This window comes from Martes martes (assembly GCF_963455335.1).
Source record: "Martes martes genome assembly, chromosome: 15".
In the NCBI taxonomy this organism is placed as follows: domain Eukaryota; kingdom Metazoa; phylum Chordata; class Mammalia; order Carnivora; family Mustelidae; genus Martes; species Martes martes.
Genome location: NC_137903.1, coordinates 65,595,361 through 65,608,433, shown reverse-complemented (window position 1 = coordinate 65,608,433; position 13,073 = coordinate 65,595,361). Strand labels below are relative to the sequence as shown.

General features: G+C 46.0%; 1 protein-coding gene and 1 pseudogene across 4 annotated transcripts in view; one reads left to right on the top strand and one right to left on the bottom strand.

The window, feature by feature from the left end:
* Positions 1–5,157: 5,157 nt before the first annotated feature.
* Positions 5,158–13,073, top strand: part of DNM3 (dynamin 3) — a gene marked incomplete at its 3' end in the record, with an annotated part of 535,603 nt that continues 527,687 nt past the window's right edge. For 2 of the 3 annotated variants that reach the window (XM_080824220.1, XM_080824221.1), the window contains exon 1: positions 5,179–5,492. In XM_080824220.1, coding sequence (XP_080680346.1) covers positions 5,332–5,492 — 161 coding nt within the window. In that variant the 5' untranslated portion in view covers positions 5,179–5,331. Of the gene's footprint in view, positions 5,493–13,073 lie in introns of all 3 variants that reach the window. The other variant, XM_080824222.1, reaches the window with a different exon arrangement.
* LOC308355573 (small ribosomal subunit protein uS5-like) overlaps positions 5,910–13,073 on the bottom strand; it is a 44,674-nt pseudogene continuing 37,510 nt past the window's right edge. Inside the window, exon 4 of the transcript in view lies at positions 5,910–6,356. The product of the transcript in view is annotated as a small ribosomal subunit protein uS5-like (transcript). The remainder of the gene's footprint in view (positions 6,357–13,073) is intronic.

Here is a 13,073-nt window from a genome sequence, read left to right as displayed (position 1 = left end):
AAAATTGGGAGTCTTTACTTTCTTTTTTTAATATTTTACGTATTTATTTGAGAGAGAGAGAGAATGAGAGGGGAGAAGGTCAGAGGGAGTCTGCTTCTCCCTGCATAGCTGGGAGCCCAATGCGGGACTTGATCCAGGGACTCCGGGATCATGACCTGAGCCAAAGGCAGACACTTAGCCAACTGAGCCACCCAGGCACCCGAGGAGTCTTTGCTTTCTGACCCCTGCTCTTGGCTGAAGGAGAGAAGCCCCGAGAGACGTAAGTGCCAACAAGCATGGCTATGGTATTGGAAGTCTGTGTGTCTATACTGGACGTTCACTGGCTTTCACAGAAACTCAAAAGATGCCTGCAGATAAACTGATGGGCAGTAAGATCTAAAATCCGTCCAAGTAATAACCTTTGCAGAAAGAACTGTAGGGCTCGAATAGGTCCTAAATTGTACACAGAGTAATACTATAATTTACCCAGCAGCACTCACGAAGATTGACATGACAAATGCTTAAAGTTTGGGTTCAGATGCTTCATAAATATTTATTGATTACTGAGCTAGGCACTGTGGGAGATATATGAGATGTGGGTCTGCAGAAATGTGACTTTTTTTTTTTTAAACCGTGAATTCCTAAATCATATATTCAAGTGTGTGCTCTTTTTCGAGAGGTTAAATATTTTTCCAGAGATGTTTTCCCTCCTCAAGACTTTTCTAACTTCCTAGAGTTTGCTTCCAGCCTGTAGCATGTTTTAAAAATATATGTCTATTTAAGATACGGATATTTAAACATATATATTTAATTCTTAGAATTAACCAAAAGTTATTTGGTACTAAGTCCTATGAATGTGGCAGGAAATCAACATAGATAATATTCTGTTCATCTGAAATGATGTGAGACTGTGGAAAACTGAATCCGGGTTTTGCGATAAGGCTTATTTCTTTTTTTTTTTTTTTTTAAGATTTTTATTTATTTATTTGACAGACAGAGATCACAAGCAGGCAGAGAGGCAGGCAGAGAGAGAAGAAGGGGAAGCAGGCTCCCTGCTGAGCAGAGAGCCCGATGTGGGGCTTGATCCCAAGACCCTGGGACCATGATCTGAGCCGAAGGCAGAGGCTTTAACCCACTGAGCCACCCAGGCGCCCCTGCGATAAGGCTTATTTCAAAGGAGGCGTTCCGTGATACTGTATGAAATGCAGCATTACTGCAATAGGCTTGTTGCTTCTCAAAATGACCCTGAAGGAAAATACTCATTTCCATAACAGTTCAGATGTGTTCATAAAAAGTTAACTTCTTAGATAGAGAGCCACACCTGAAAATGGCTGTTAACCTTTAGGAATCTTCTCCCTCGTGGTGAGGAAACGAATGTGATAGAGAGCAGGAGTTTGCACTCATCATTTGGTGCTGGAGCAGGGCTGAGGCGATCACGTGATGCAGTCAGGAAGCAGGGGCAGCTGACCGGGCTCCCCTTTGCTGCTTCACACCCACCCTCAAAGGTGTAGGTTGTCTTTGTGTCAAAAATTCCCCCTAAGATTTTCCCCTCGGAGTTTTCCTTTTCTTGGCTATTTGTTTTATTTAGATAAATTTATGCCAAAAGCATGTTGAGTGTGAGTATTAAATTTCGCCTGGTTCCGTGTTATTGCAGAACTGACTCTGGAAATGGGAAGTAAAGAGGGAAACCAATGAACAAAAGTAGTTCAGGTTGGTTTCTTGAAGTGGGTGTGCGGGACTGATTTGAAGGAAATTCTAGAGAGTAGAGATGACATGCGTGGCTTCAGCGCACATGAAATGCAAATTTCTATAATGATTATACATTCTCTGTCTAATGCATGGTAACATTGTCTGTTACATTAGAATGCGAGATACTCAGGGCGAGGGCTTCTCAGTGTTTTGTGTTCCTCACAGCACAGAGCAGAGTGTGGGACATCTCCTCAAGGCCTCCCCAGACGGAATTGTAGCTCCCTGATTCCCATCTTGTTTTCCCTTTAAACTAACGTGATGTCTGAGTCTGCTCAGAGTGCTGTAACGACATATAGACGGGGTGGCTTAAACAACAGACGCTTATTTCCTCAGAATTTGGGAGGCTGGGAAGTCTGACATTCAGGTGCTGACTGATTTGGTTCCCGGTAAGGACTCTGTTCCTGGTTCGCAGATGGCCTGCTTCTCCCTGTGCCCCCGCATGGCAGAGATAGAGCAAGCTTTGTAAGGACGTCAGTCCTGCTAGATCAGTGCTCCAGCCTTATGACCTCATTTAACCTTACTCTAAATACAGCCACACCGAGGACTTCAGCATATGAATTTTGAGGAGACACAGGTCAGTCCGTATCACCGTTGGAACAGAACACGTACTACCTTGTGCTGTGATAATTTGTTTCTGTCTATCCCCCGTTGACTGTGGTGTTCTTAGGTGCACGCACTGAGGATCAGAAAGATGGATCTTGCCCTCAAGGAACATATCATTAGTTGTATTGGCTTTCTTTTTTTTTTTTTTTTTTAAGATTTTATTTATTTATTTGACAGACAGAGATCACAGAGAAGCAGGCAGAGAGAGAGAGGAGGGGAAGCAGGCTCCCCGCTGAGCAGAGAGCCCGATGTGGGGCTCGATCCCAGGACCCTGGGATCATGACCTAAGCCGAAGGCAGAGGCTTTAACCCACTGAGCCACCCAGGCGCCCCTAGTTGTATTGGCTTTCTATGGCTGCTGTAATGAATTAGCACAAACTTAGTGGCTTACAACAACACAAATTGTTATCTTACAGCTCTGTAGGTCAGAAGTTTGACGCAGATCTCACTGAAAAAATCAAAGTGTCAACAGAGCTGTGTTCCTTTTGGAGGTTCTAGGGAGAATCTGTTTCCCTGACTCCTCCAGCTTCTAGAGGTGGTCAACATCTCTTGGCTTCTGCCCACCCCCCTCCATCTTAAAGGCAGCAAAGCTGTATCTCTGTGACCATTCTTCCATAGTCACATCTCCCTCTGAAACAGCCAGGTAAGGCTCTCTCTCCTTCAGGATCCATGTGATTAGTCTGGGCCCATCAGGATAGTCCAGCATATTCTCCCCATCACAAGGTCCTTAGTTTAATCACATCTGCAAAGTTCCGTTTGCCATGACAGGTAACATATTCACAGTTTCTGAATATTTAAACGTGGACATCCTTGGTAGGGGGACATTATTCTGCCTATCACATTAGTGGAAGAAGGAGACATGTAAATCAGAGATTCAATGCGATGTGCCAAATACAGTAATGACAATCTATTTAGGGCACATATATATGGGAAATACGTAAGAAGATAGTTAACAAATGATAGTTATAAATGAGGCACCGACAGCAAAGATGAAGGGGATGAGGTGGGCTCTAGGGAGGTAGAATGGGCATAATTTGGGATCCAACTTGATATAGGGGATGAGGTTGAGAGAGAGCGCAAAGGAGTAGCATGATGTCCAGAGTCTGGGTTGGGACTGGGCAGGCCTCTTGCTGAGATAGGAAGCACCCGGAGGACACAGTTAGTTGCTCTTCATGCCCTTCTATCTTCATGACTACTCAGGCTACAACCGTCTGGTGGATGGAGGGGGGATTCCTGGAGAAGGCATGGTGGGCAGATAGCCTGCAAGGGATGCTCTTCTGTGGAGGAGATGATGCAGTCGGCTTTGTCTTTCGCCTTCGCTTTTTAAAAAAGTTGAGATACAGTTTACAATGAAATGCAGAGATCTTAAATGTTTAGGTCGATGAGTCCACCAATGTCTACTCATATCCAAATCAAGACATAGAACATTTCCCTCACTCTGCAAAGATCTCTGGTGCCTCTCGCAGTCAATCCCTACACCTCAAAAGCAACCAGTGGTCTGATTTCTATCAACATAGATAATTTTGCCTATTGCACAACTTCGTATAAATGGAAGCATACAATATGTCCTCTTTGGGGTCTTTCATTCAACATTAATCATCTGAAGCTGAAACGACGTTATTGCTCTATCAGACGCTCACTCCTTTTTGTTGCTTAGAAGTATGCCCAGGTCCTACTTGCTCATTCATTCACCTTTTGATGGACATTTAGGTTCTTCTTAGTGCTGTGGTCATTTGGGCATTTTTTACACAAGTCTTTTTAGGGCTAAAGGGAACTTTACAGCATTAAGTGCTGAGATTAGAGAAGATGAGCTCACTTTTGAGTCAGTTAAGTCAGAGGTCCTTGTGGGACCTTCAGGTCGTGAGGTCCAGGACCAGCGGGACTTGTCTGTGGTAAAAGGGAGGGAGGCGGGCCAGCGTTTCGCTTCCCGCGGCCGCCGGGCAGTACGCGGAATGGAAGCCAAGGCAGAATCCTCAGGTAGAGTCCAAAGTGCGAGCCAGGAAAGGCCCGTGAATTCGGTCCCGGAGAGCACGTGTGTTTACTCGTGAAGAGCAGCCCCGTAAGGAGCCGAGCGAGCCCAGCCGCTGGTCTTTGTGTCTCCGTCGGCGGCGCAGACCCGCCGCGCAGGCACGTGTCAGTGCGCTCGGCTCGACCGACTGTGCCGAGCGCTCGCTCTGCGGTGGCCCCCGAGGCGGCTGGGCGGGGGCGAGGCCGGAGGAGTCGCGGAGGTCGGCAGAGACGGAGCGCGGCGGCGCGGGCACGGCGGGCTGACGTTTCCGCTCCGTCGGGCTGGGAGGTGGGGTCAGTAAGGTCGAGCGATCCCGCAGGGTCCGACCGCGGAGGTCCCGAAGTGGACGTCGGAGGCGAGGACTCGGACTGCGCAGGCCGGCCGCTCTGAGGGGAGCTGCGCTCTGAGGGGAGCTGCGCTCTGAGGGGAGCTGCGCTCTGAGGGGAGCTGCGCTCTGAGGGGAGCTGCGCTCTGAGGGGAGCTGCGCTCTGAGGCGGGGCGCGGGCACACGGGACTTGCTCCAGGGAAGTGGCTCTGGCGGCGACCGAGGTGCTGGGCTACCGCTGCTGACAGGGCTGAGCGGTTATCCGTAGGGCTTCGTAGCCGGTGCCGATCCCCCGACCGAGTGCCGTACCCGCGCCTCCGAGCTCCGGTTCCAGAGACGCAGGTCGTGCATCTGGCCGCAGCTGGGAGGCAGTGCGTGCGCGCGCGGCCGCGGGGTCCGGCCCGAAGCCTCCCGCCGAATCGCCGCCGGGCGGGGCGCGCCTGGGGCGGCCGAGCCGCCGGGCCACGCCCCTCCCGCCCGCGCAGGCGCGCTGCGGGCCGTGAGCTGTCAGAGCCGAGCGGCGGGCGCGCGGCGGGGTCCGACGTCGGCGCTGGAACCCGCTGGCAGCACCCAGCGCGGCAGGGGCGGCTCGCGCGGCGCGGCCCCAGCTCCCCCGCCAGGTCGCAGAGGAGAGCAGGGACCGGCGGGCGGCCGGCGGCGCTGGCAGGATGGGGAACCGGGAGATGGAGGAGCTGATCCCGCTGGTGAACCGGCTGCAGGACGCCTTCTCGGCGCTGGGGCAGAGCTGCCTGCTGGAGCTGCCGCAGATCGCCGTGGTGGGCGGCCAGAGCGCGGGCAAGAGCTCGGTGCTCGAGAACTTCGTGGGCAGGTGAGCGCGCGGGGCGCGGGGGGCGGGGCCGGCGACCCCGCTCGGGGCCGCCGGAGCGCGCCGGGGCGGCGGGAGCCCGAGCACCGAGCCGCGGCGCAGGCGGAACGGAGGGCCGAGCGGCGGCGTCCGTGGGGCGGGCGGGGTCGTCCCGGCTCCGGGCATCCTCCGTCCCCCCCGCGGCTGCTGGCCCTCCTGTCTGTCTTTCATCCTGCGATACAAAGCCATTTCCTCCGCGTCCTCCGGTCGGGGAGCCAGGGGAGGGGTCCGCCCGGGAGCCGCTTCCCCCGCCCGGCGCGCCAGCCTCGGGCAGCCGGGATGCGTCGCGCGCCCGGGAGCGCCCCGGTCCCGGTCTCTCCCGTTCCCCCGGCGCCGCACCCCTCCTTTTCCTGTCAGCCTCCCCGCGGCTCTCCGCCCGGCTCAGGGGCTCGACCCCCCGCCCCCCGGGGAGCTGCTGTCCTCGTCGCCCCGGCTCTCGGCCCCGCTCAGCTGGCCGCTGTGCGAGACAGTCGTCCCTGCCCCTGGCCGGGGAGGCGGGGTGCGCGGAGAAAGAAGCCGTTTGTTGTGCGGAGGCTTCCCCGGCCGCGCTGCCCCACGTTCTCCCCGAGAGTCGCCGAATAGCGGCCGTGTCCGCGGCGGCACCTCCTCCCCTCCCGGGCTTCTGGCCGGGGACCGAGGGGGCGAGCGAGGGCGTGCGCTGCCCAGATGCCATGTCATTCCCGCATCGTCTCGGAGCGGACCCGCGTCCCCCCGCGCGCTCCCCGCGCCCCTCCCCCAGCGTCCTTGGTCCCCGCGCGCTGCTCCGTCCGGCCGGTCTTCGAGACGAAATGCTGAATCCGAATGATGGTTGCGGCGTTCGCCGTGACTCTCGACCCAGAAAAAGCTAAAGGATTGATTTTTGAATTGGGAATCAGCATTTCTCCCACCGAGCAATTCGCGAGGGATTAAGTTACCTTAACGGCCTCGCCCGAGGAGTGCAGACATTTGCCAAGAAAAACCCGTTTGAAAGCGTTACGAAAGCTGAAACCTGCTCTCCGTAGTAAACCCGGTAGAAGGGGCAGCCCCGCGACCGTGGGCCGGAGTGGGGACGGCCCGAGACTGTGCTTTACGCTTCTTATTAGGCTGGTTAAGTGGTTTTACATTCAGAACGTTCCTGTTCCCTTTTCTCTCTTTTTGTTAGTGTTTGGTGGTGTGCAAAATTCCGATATTCCCACATCTCTTAGTATCTATAAAGTGCATGTTTTTTCCCCCTCTCAGCCGATGCTCTGTCTGTCCGATGACACTCTTTCTTTTTCTCCTTGTATGAGCTAGAAAGCTTAAAATCCTAATAAAAAAGTAAAATTGCTGACCATTGGCTGGTATCTTTGCATAAGTCTCTTAATCACTTCACTTTGGTTTTACCGTTTTGAGTGATGAGAAAAGTGATGGTGAAACATTTTGCATACGTCATCTTAGACTAATGGTGGAGTGATGGGTGAATGGGATTCCAAACATATACATAGGGCAGTCATATACTTAAGGGTTTTATGTTTTTGGATTTATTGGCAAAGTGGTATCCATAGGGAAAGTGAGGTTTGAGGACAATGTATTTTTGAATTTTCAAACTCCAGGACATTTAGCATGGTACCTTAATAGTCATTTAACTACTTTTGTTTTTAAAACAAATACTTAAAGATTAAAATAGTGACTAATTCAAATGTGATTACCATATTTTTATGCATCCTTAATGTATTTACTTGGGTGGGCCTGTATTATAAATGCATTGTTTGTGTCAAGAGCTTTTGAACCTAATGTCAGTTTTAGGCATGTATCTTAATTCTGTCCTGACACACTTCTTAATACTATAATAAAATTGTATACGTTTCCCCTCACTAGCTATAGTCTTTTAAAACGAGAATTTCAAAAAAAGAGAATGGAAGAGTAAATTATTTTAGCTTAAATATTTTTCATGATAAAATGAAAAATACAGATATTATAAGCATTATACAAATCAGAGCATTTAGCAAAATACGTTAGTACTTTATTATACTTTATTGAAAAGTTTTACCAATAATTAATTAGTGTTAAAATATCAAAGGATGAACATAGAGGGAAATTCTCATTTAATAAATATATAAAGGCTTTATTATCTATAGAGATGACGCTTGCCTAGCAGAGCTTATATATTAGGAAAAAAATTAATTAAAAAGGTCATTTGACTTTAATAAAGGTTTCAGTCATTGAATTATTGAGGAATCTAATTTCTAATTATAAACCAACCTTAGGGAAAAAGGAGTTCTCAATTTTGAAAGGAGATTGGTCCTAGGCAGAAAAAAAACTACTCATATTCCACTGTAACCTTTTATCTTTTTGTTATCCAGAAATTTTGCAGTAAAGATAAGGCCCTTTCCTTTAAGGATGAAACTTTCTTCTTTGACATGTAGCTGTTTTTTCATTTTAAGACTCTGGCGTCTGTGCAGTTACTGAATGTAGTCATAAAACAAGGGGTCATTGCTTGTGTTTGCTCTCATTTAAGCTTGTTCTCTTCAAAATAATGATGCATTTTCCTCAATATTTAACAATCCATAGTTAATGGACTATTTTCTTCTCTCAGATAGTTTATATTGATTTTTTTTTTCTGATACCACTGAATGAATTTGGTTGTGAATGTGTTTACTTCATTTAACTGTAGCTGTAAAATCCAATTTTGGGGTGACAAGTTTGAGATTGTTATGGATAAAATGAGTCATGAATGAACTGCTTGTTTGTGATTTTCTTTCTGAAGTGATGAATTTACATATTAATGTAATATAGTGTGAGGAACCAGATTGTTCTTTTGGTTGTTCAGATGAGGTATAGACTGGCAGTGAGAGGCAGCGTAAGGTCGAATGAGTAGAAGCTGAGACCCATGGTGTGAATAGAGGGGTTCATCATCTGGACTGGGGGTCTGCCCATTTGTTTGGTTTGTGTGTGGAAGAACTGAATTTACTCAACTACTTTCATATCCAATTTTTTTTAAGATTTTATTTATTTATTTGTCAGAGAGAGTGAGTACAGGCAGACAAAGAGGCAGGCAGAGGCAGAGCGAGAAGCAGGCTCCCTGCTGAGCAAGGAGCCCGATGCGGGACTCTGGGATCATGACCTGAGCCGAAGGCAGCCGCTTAACCAACTGAGCCACCCAGGCGTCCCTCCAATTTTTTTTTTTTTTTAACAGTGCAGTGAGATGATGATGATAGTGGTTAACATTTATTGAGAGCTTGCTGTGCATCTGATACTATTTTAAGGGGTTATACGTGGGTAATCTCATTTAATACTCTTAAAGCCTCACAAAGGAAGGTACTCTTAAGAGTTCCATTTTATGGAAGAAGAAATTCGAGATTTAGAGAGTTTGAGTAGCTTGCTCATGGCTAATCTAATTTGAGATAAGACCAGTGGAACTAGGATGGATCCAAGCATGGGGTGTCTAGGTTCCATACCTGTACCCTAAAACATTTGTACCATGTTGCTCCCGCCATACTTAGATTTACCGAACCTCTGATAAATACTTTTAGCTTCTTTGTTTGATCAATCACCACCTCAGTGAACAAGAAGCTGCCACACTAATACTATTATTCATATTTATTTATGTCTACCTTGCCTCATTTCACAGAAGATTTGAGGCAACCCCTTAGGCAGAAGCAATATTAGTTAAAGGATAAGTACTTTTCTTTACTATATTAGACATTCTTGAAGGGAGCTGTAGCATGTAATTGGGTTGTTTATTTAAGTGTGTGTTTAGAGCACATATGACTTGCTTATGGAGGTATTAAATGAAAACTGTACTAGTCGCTAATGTGCAAATGTTTTATGATGATATACTTGTTAAAAACATTAGTTTTCCTCTTACGCTATTCGTGGGAATGCGGATTGGTGTAGCCACTTTGGAAAACAGTGTGGCGATTCCTTAAGAAATTAAAAATAGAGCTTCCCTATGACCCTGCAACTGCACTACTGGATATTTACCCCAAAGATACAGATGTAGGGAGAATAAGGGCCACCTGTACCCCAATGTTCATAGCAGCAATGGCTACAGTTGCCCAACTGTGGAAAGAACCAAGATGCCCTTCAACGGACGAATGGATAAGGAAGATGTGGTCCATATATACAATGGAGTATTATGCCTCCATCAGAAAGGACGAATACCCAACTTTTGTATCAACATGGACGGGACTGGAGGAGATTATACTGAGTGAAATAAGTCAAGCAGAGAGAGTCAATCATCATAAGGTTTCACTTACTTCTGAAACGTGAGGAATAACACAGAGGACATCGGGAGATGGAGAGGAGAAGGGAGTTGGGGAAATCGGAGGGGGAGACGAACCACGAGAGACTGTGGATTCTGAGAAACAAGCTGAGGGTTTTGGGGGTGAGGGGGTGGTAGGTTGGGTGAGCCTGGTGGTGGATATTATGGAGGGCACGTATTGCATGGAGCACTGGGTATGGTGCATAAACAATGAATTTTGGAACACTGAAAAAAAATTAAATTAAAAAAATTAGTTCTTCAGGGCACCTGGGTGTCTCAGTGGGTTCAGCCTCTGCCTTCTGCTCGGGTCATGATCCCATGGTCATGGGATGGAGCCCCCCATCGGGCTCCCTGCTCAGCGGGGAGCCTGCTTCCTCCTCTCTCTCTGCCTTCCTCTCTGCCTACTTGTGATCTCTGTCTGTCAAATAAATAAATAAAATCTTTAAAAAAATTAGTTCTTCAATGCTAATTATATAGGCAGAGAATTCCACATCATTTTATTCTAGTCTGAATGTTAAATAGACTTTTGATTTTTGTACAAGTAGCATAGGTTTTGTGATTAATGATTAAAAAAGACTTTTTAAAGTGACTATGTTGAGGGAGCATATTTCTTTTTTTTTTTTTAAAGATTTTATTTATTTATTTGACAGACAGAGATCACAAGTAGGCAGAGAGACAGGCAGAGAGAGGAGGAAGCAGGCTCCCTGCTGAGCAGAGAGCCCAATGTGGGGTTCCATCCCAGGACCCTGGGATCATGACCTCAGCCGAAGGCAGAGGCTTTAACCCACTGAGCCACCCAGGCGCCCCGAGGGAGCACATTTCAATGTGGAAATGTCAAATGTATATTTATTTAACTGTGATGTTTTAAAGACAGATACGTTGATTATCTGAAGTTTTTTTTGACAGAGAACCTTAATAGCAATTTGATGCTGTTGTTGCAATGGACATAACCAGATAATTTTCTTAAAAAAATCTGTAAGTCATTTATATGGCTTAGATAGACACTATTCTTTTTTTTTTTTTTTTAAGATTTTATTTATTTATTTGACAGAGATCACAAGTAGGCAGAGAGCAGGCAGAGAGAGGAAAGGAAGCAGGCTCCCGCTGAGCAGAGAGCCCGATTCGGGGCTAGATCCCAGGACCCTGGGATCGTGACCTGAGCCGAAGGCAGAAGCTTTAGCCCACTGAGCCACCCAAGTGCCCCAATAGACACTATTCTTAAGTTCTTTGACTGATTTCAGGAAAGTAGTTAAAAATTGAGGAGGGAAGAGTTCTCTAATTGCAAATGAGTTTAGGCACAGAAGCATTCATATTAGTAAAACTTCTTAATTCAGAAATAGGATTGTATTGAGGGAAAGTATTTTTTTAAATATCAAAGCATCTGAATTAGTGAATATTTTTCAACAAATGGGTTCTAGGTGTTAAAGTTATTAGGTAAATAGGTGCTAACAATTAAGTTGTGATAATTTTTGAAAATTGCGCTCATGGTTCCCAAGAGTCCATTAAAAATTTTTTTTTTAAATTTTATTATTATTATTATTATTTTTAAAGGTTTTATTTATTTATTTGACAGAGAGAGAGAGAGAGATCACAAGCAGGCGGAGCAGCAGGCAGAGACAGAGGGGGAAGCAGGATCCCCAGTGAGCAGAGAGCCTGCCATGGGGCTCTGTCCCAGGACCCTGAGATCATGACCCCAGCAGAAGACAGAGGCCCAACCCACTGAACCACCCAGACGCCCCTCCCAAGAGTCTATTTAAATAAAAAATCAGACACGTGAACTTTTTTCATCCAACAATGAATTGCTAAAACCTGAAATTACAAAGATATTTTTGCTGAATTAACATGCATAATATACTTAAGGTTATCACAGATTTATAGTTGGTAGGTTTTAAGTGCCACAATCAACTTAATTCTTTTTTATTAATGGTATCTGAGAAGCAATACAACTAGGTAAACTGGACTGGATAGGATATCTCTGTTTTGAAATTTACTTTTGATTGACAGATATCAAAAAATGAACTTGATTAACTTCTTTAAGATTGAATTTGGATAGGCAGTCATCCAGAACTTTCGAGGAATGGAAACTTAATAGTTAGCTATGCTATTATGCTAGCGTTTAGGCTATTGGGTTATCTACCAGTGGAACATACATTTATTATATTAGGTGTTTGTCTTAGGTAGTAGTACCTTTTGTTAGGGCTAATAAATGGAATTAAATTATGTTTTTTTATTACTATAATTTATTTGATATTGAGGATTCTACAAGCAGCTGAAAGAAATAGATGATTTTCTTTTTCTCTCTCACCAGAGCCAAGTCAAAAGAGCCCTGAACTAATGTACTATATAGAATAATCCAATCTTTCTGTATGGCCAAAGTTTTGTCTGCATCTAAGTCTGCTTTGTAATTTCTCAGACTTTCAGTGTTAGTTGATTAATTTATTAATTAAAAACATTTTGGTGGGGAGGGGCAAATGGATAGAAAGAATACCACTACCTTGAGACTGTGACCTGAGCTGAAATCAAGAGTCGGGTGCTTAACACTGAGCATTAACTTAAAAATCCCAGTGGATTATATAATACTGAACACATTTTTATAAAGTGGAAGGAAGAAGGAGGCCTGTGTTTGTTTAGCCTTACTGAGTTACTGGCAAAGACACCGTTGGTATACTTTCCATGCTTTCTTTACTTGGTCTGTTTTCACATCCCCGTGTTGATAGGGGAAGAAACTCAGGGTTAGAGACGAGTCATTTGTGGATGATCACATAGCTAGTAAGTGGCCAAGCTGAGATTTAGCCTTGGATATGACTCCTGTTGGTACTCTTGAGAAATACAAGCAAGTCAAGTCAATGAACATGTGTTTATGGAGCGCTGAGTACACTGGGTGAGACCGTAGCAGGAAGTGTGAATGCCCAGAACCTGAGGTATGTATAAAAAGAGAACTGACAACATAAGGTATGAGATCTCAACTTTCAAGTGGTTTTGTAAAATAAATGCAGTTGGGTATAACGCAAACTGGGACAAAATAATTTATACTCTATCAATTTATTTTTACAAAAAAGAAAAAAAAAACCTTGAAAACCCACAATTCTGTAATTGAATTGGGATATAAGAGGAAAGTAGACAATATGGGAGTTTCTAGTGTCATTTGGCAGCTGGTGTCATTTCAACTCAAGGCTGCAAGTCCTAAAGTATCGGTGTCAAAGTGGGGAGGTGGTTACCCGTGTCTCGGGTCTGACTGCACAGCAAAGCAGTGAGTTTAGACTGTCGCTTTATCACGGAGATACTGTGCACTGGAGATGGCCTGAGACGAGAGGAGGAGGGAA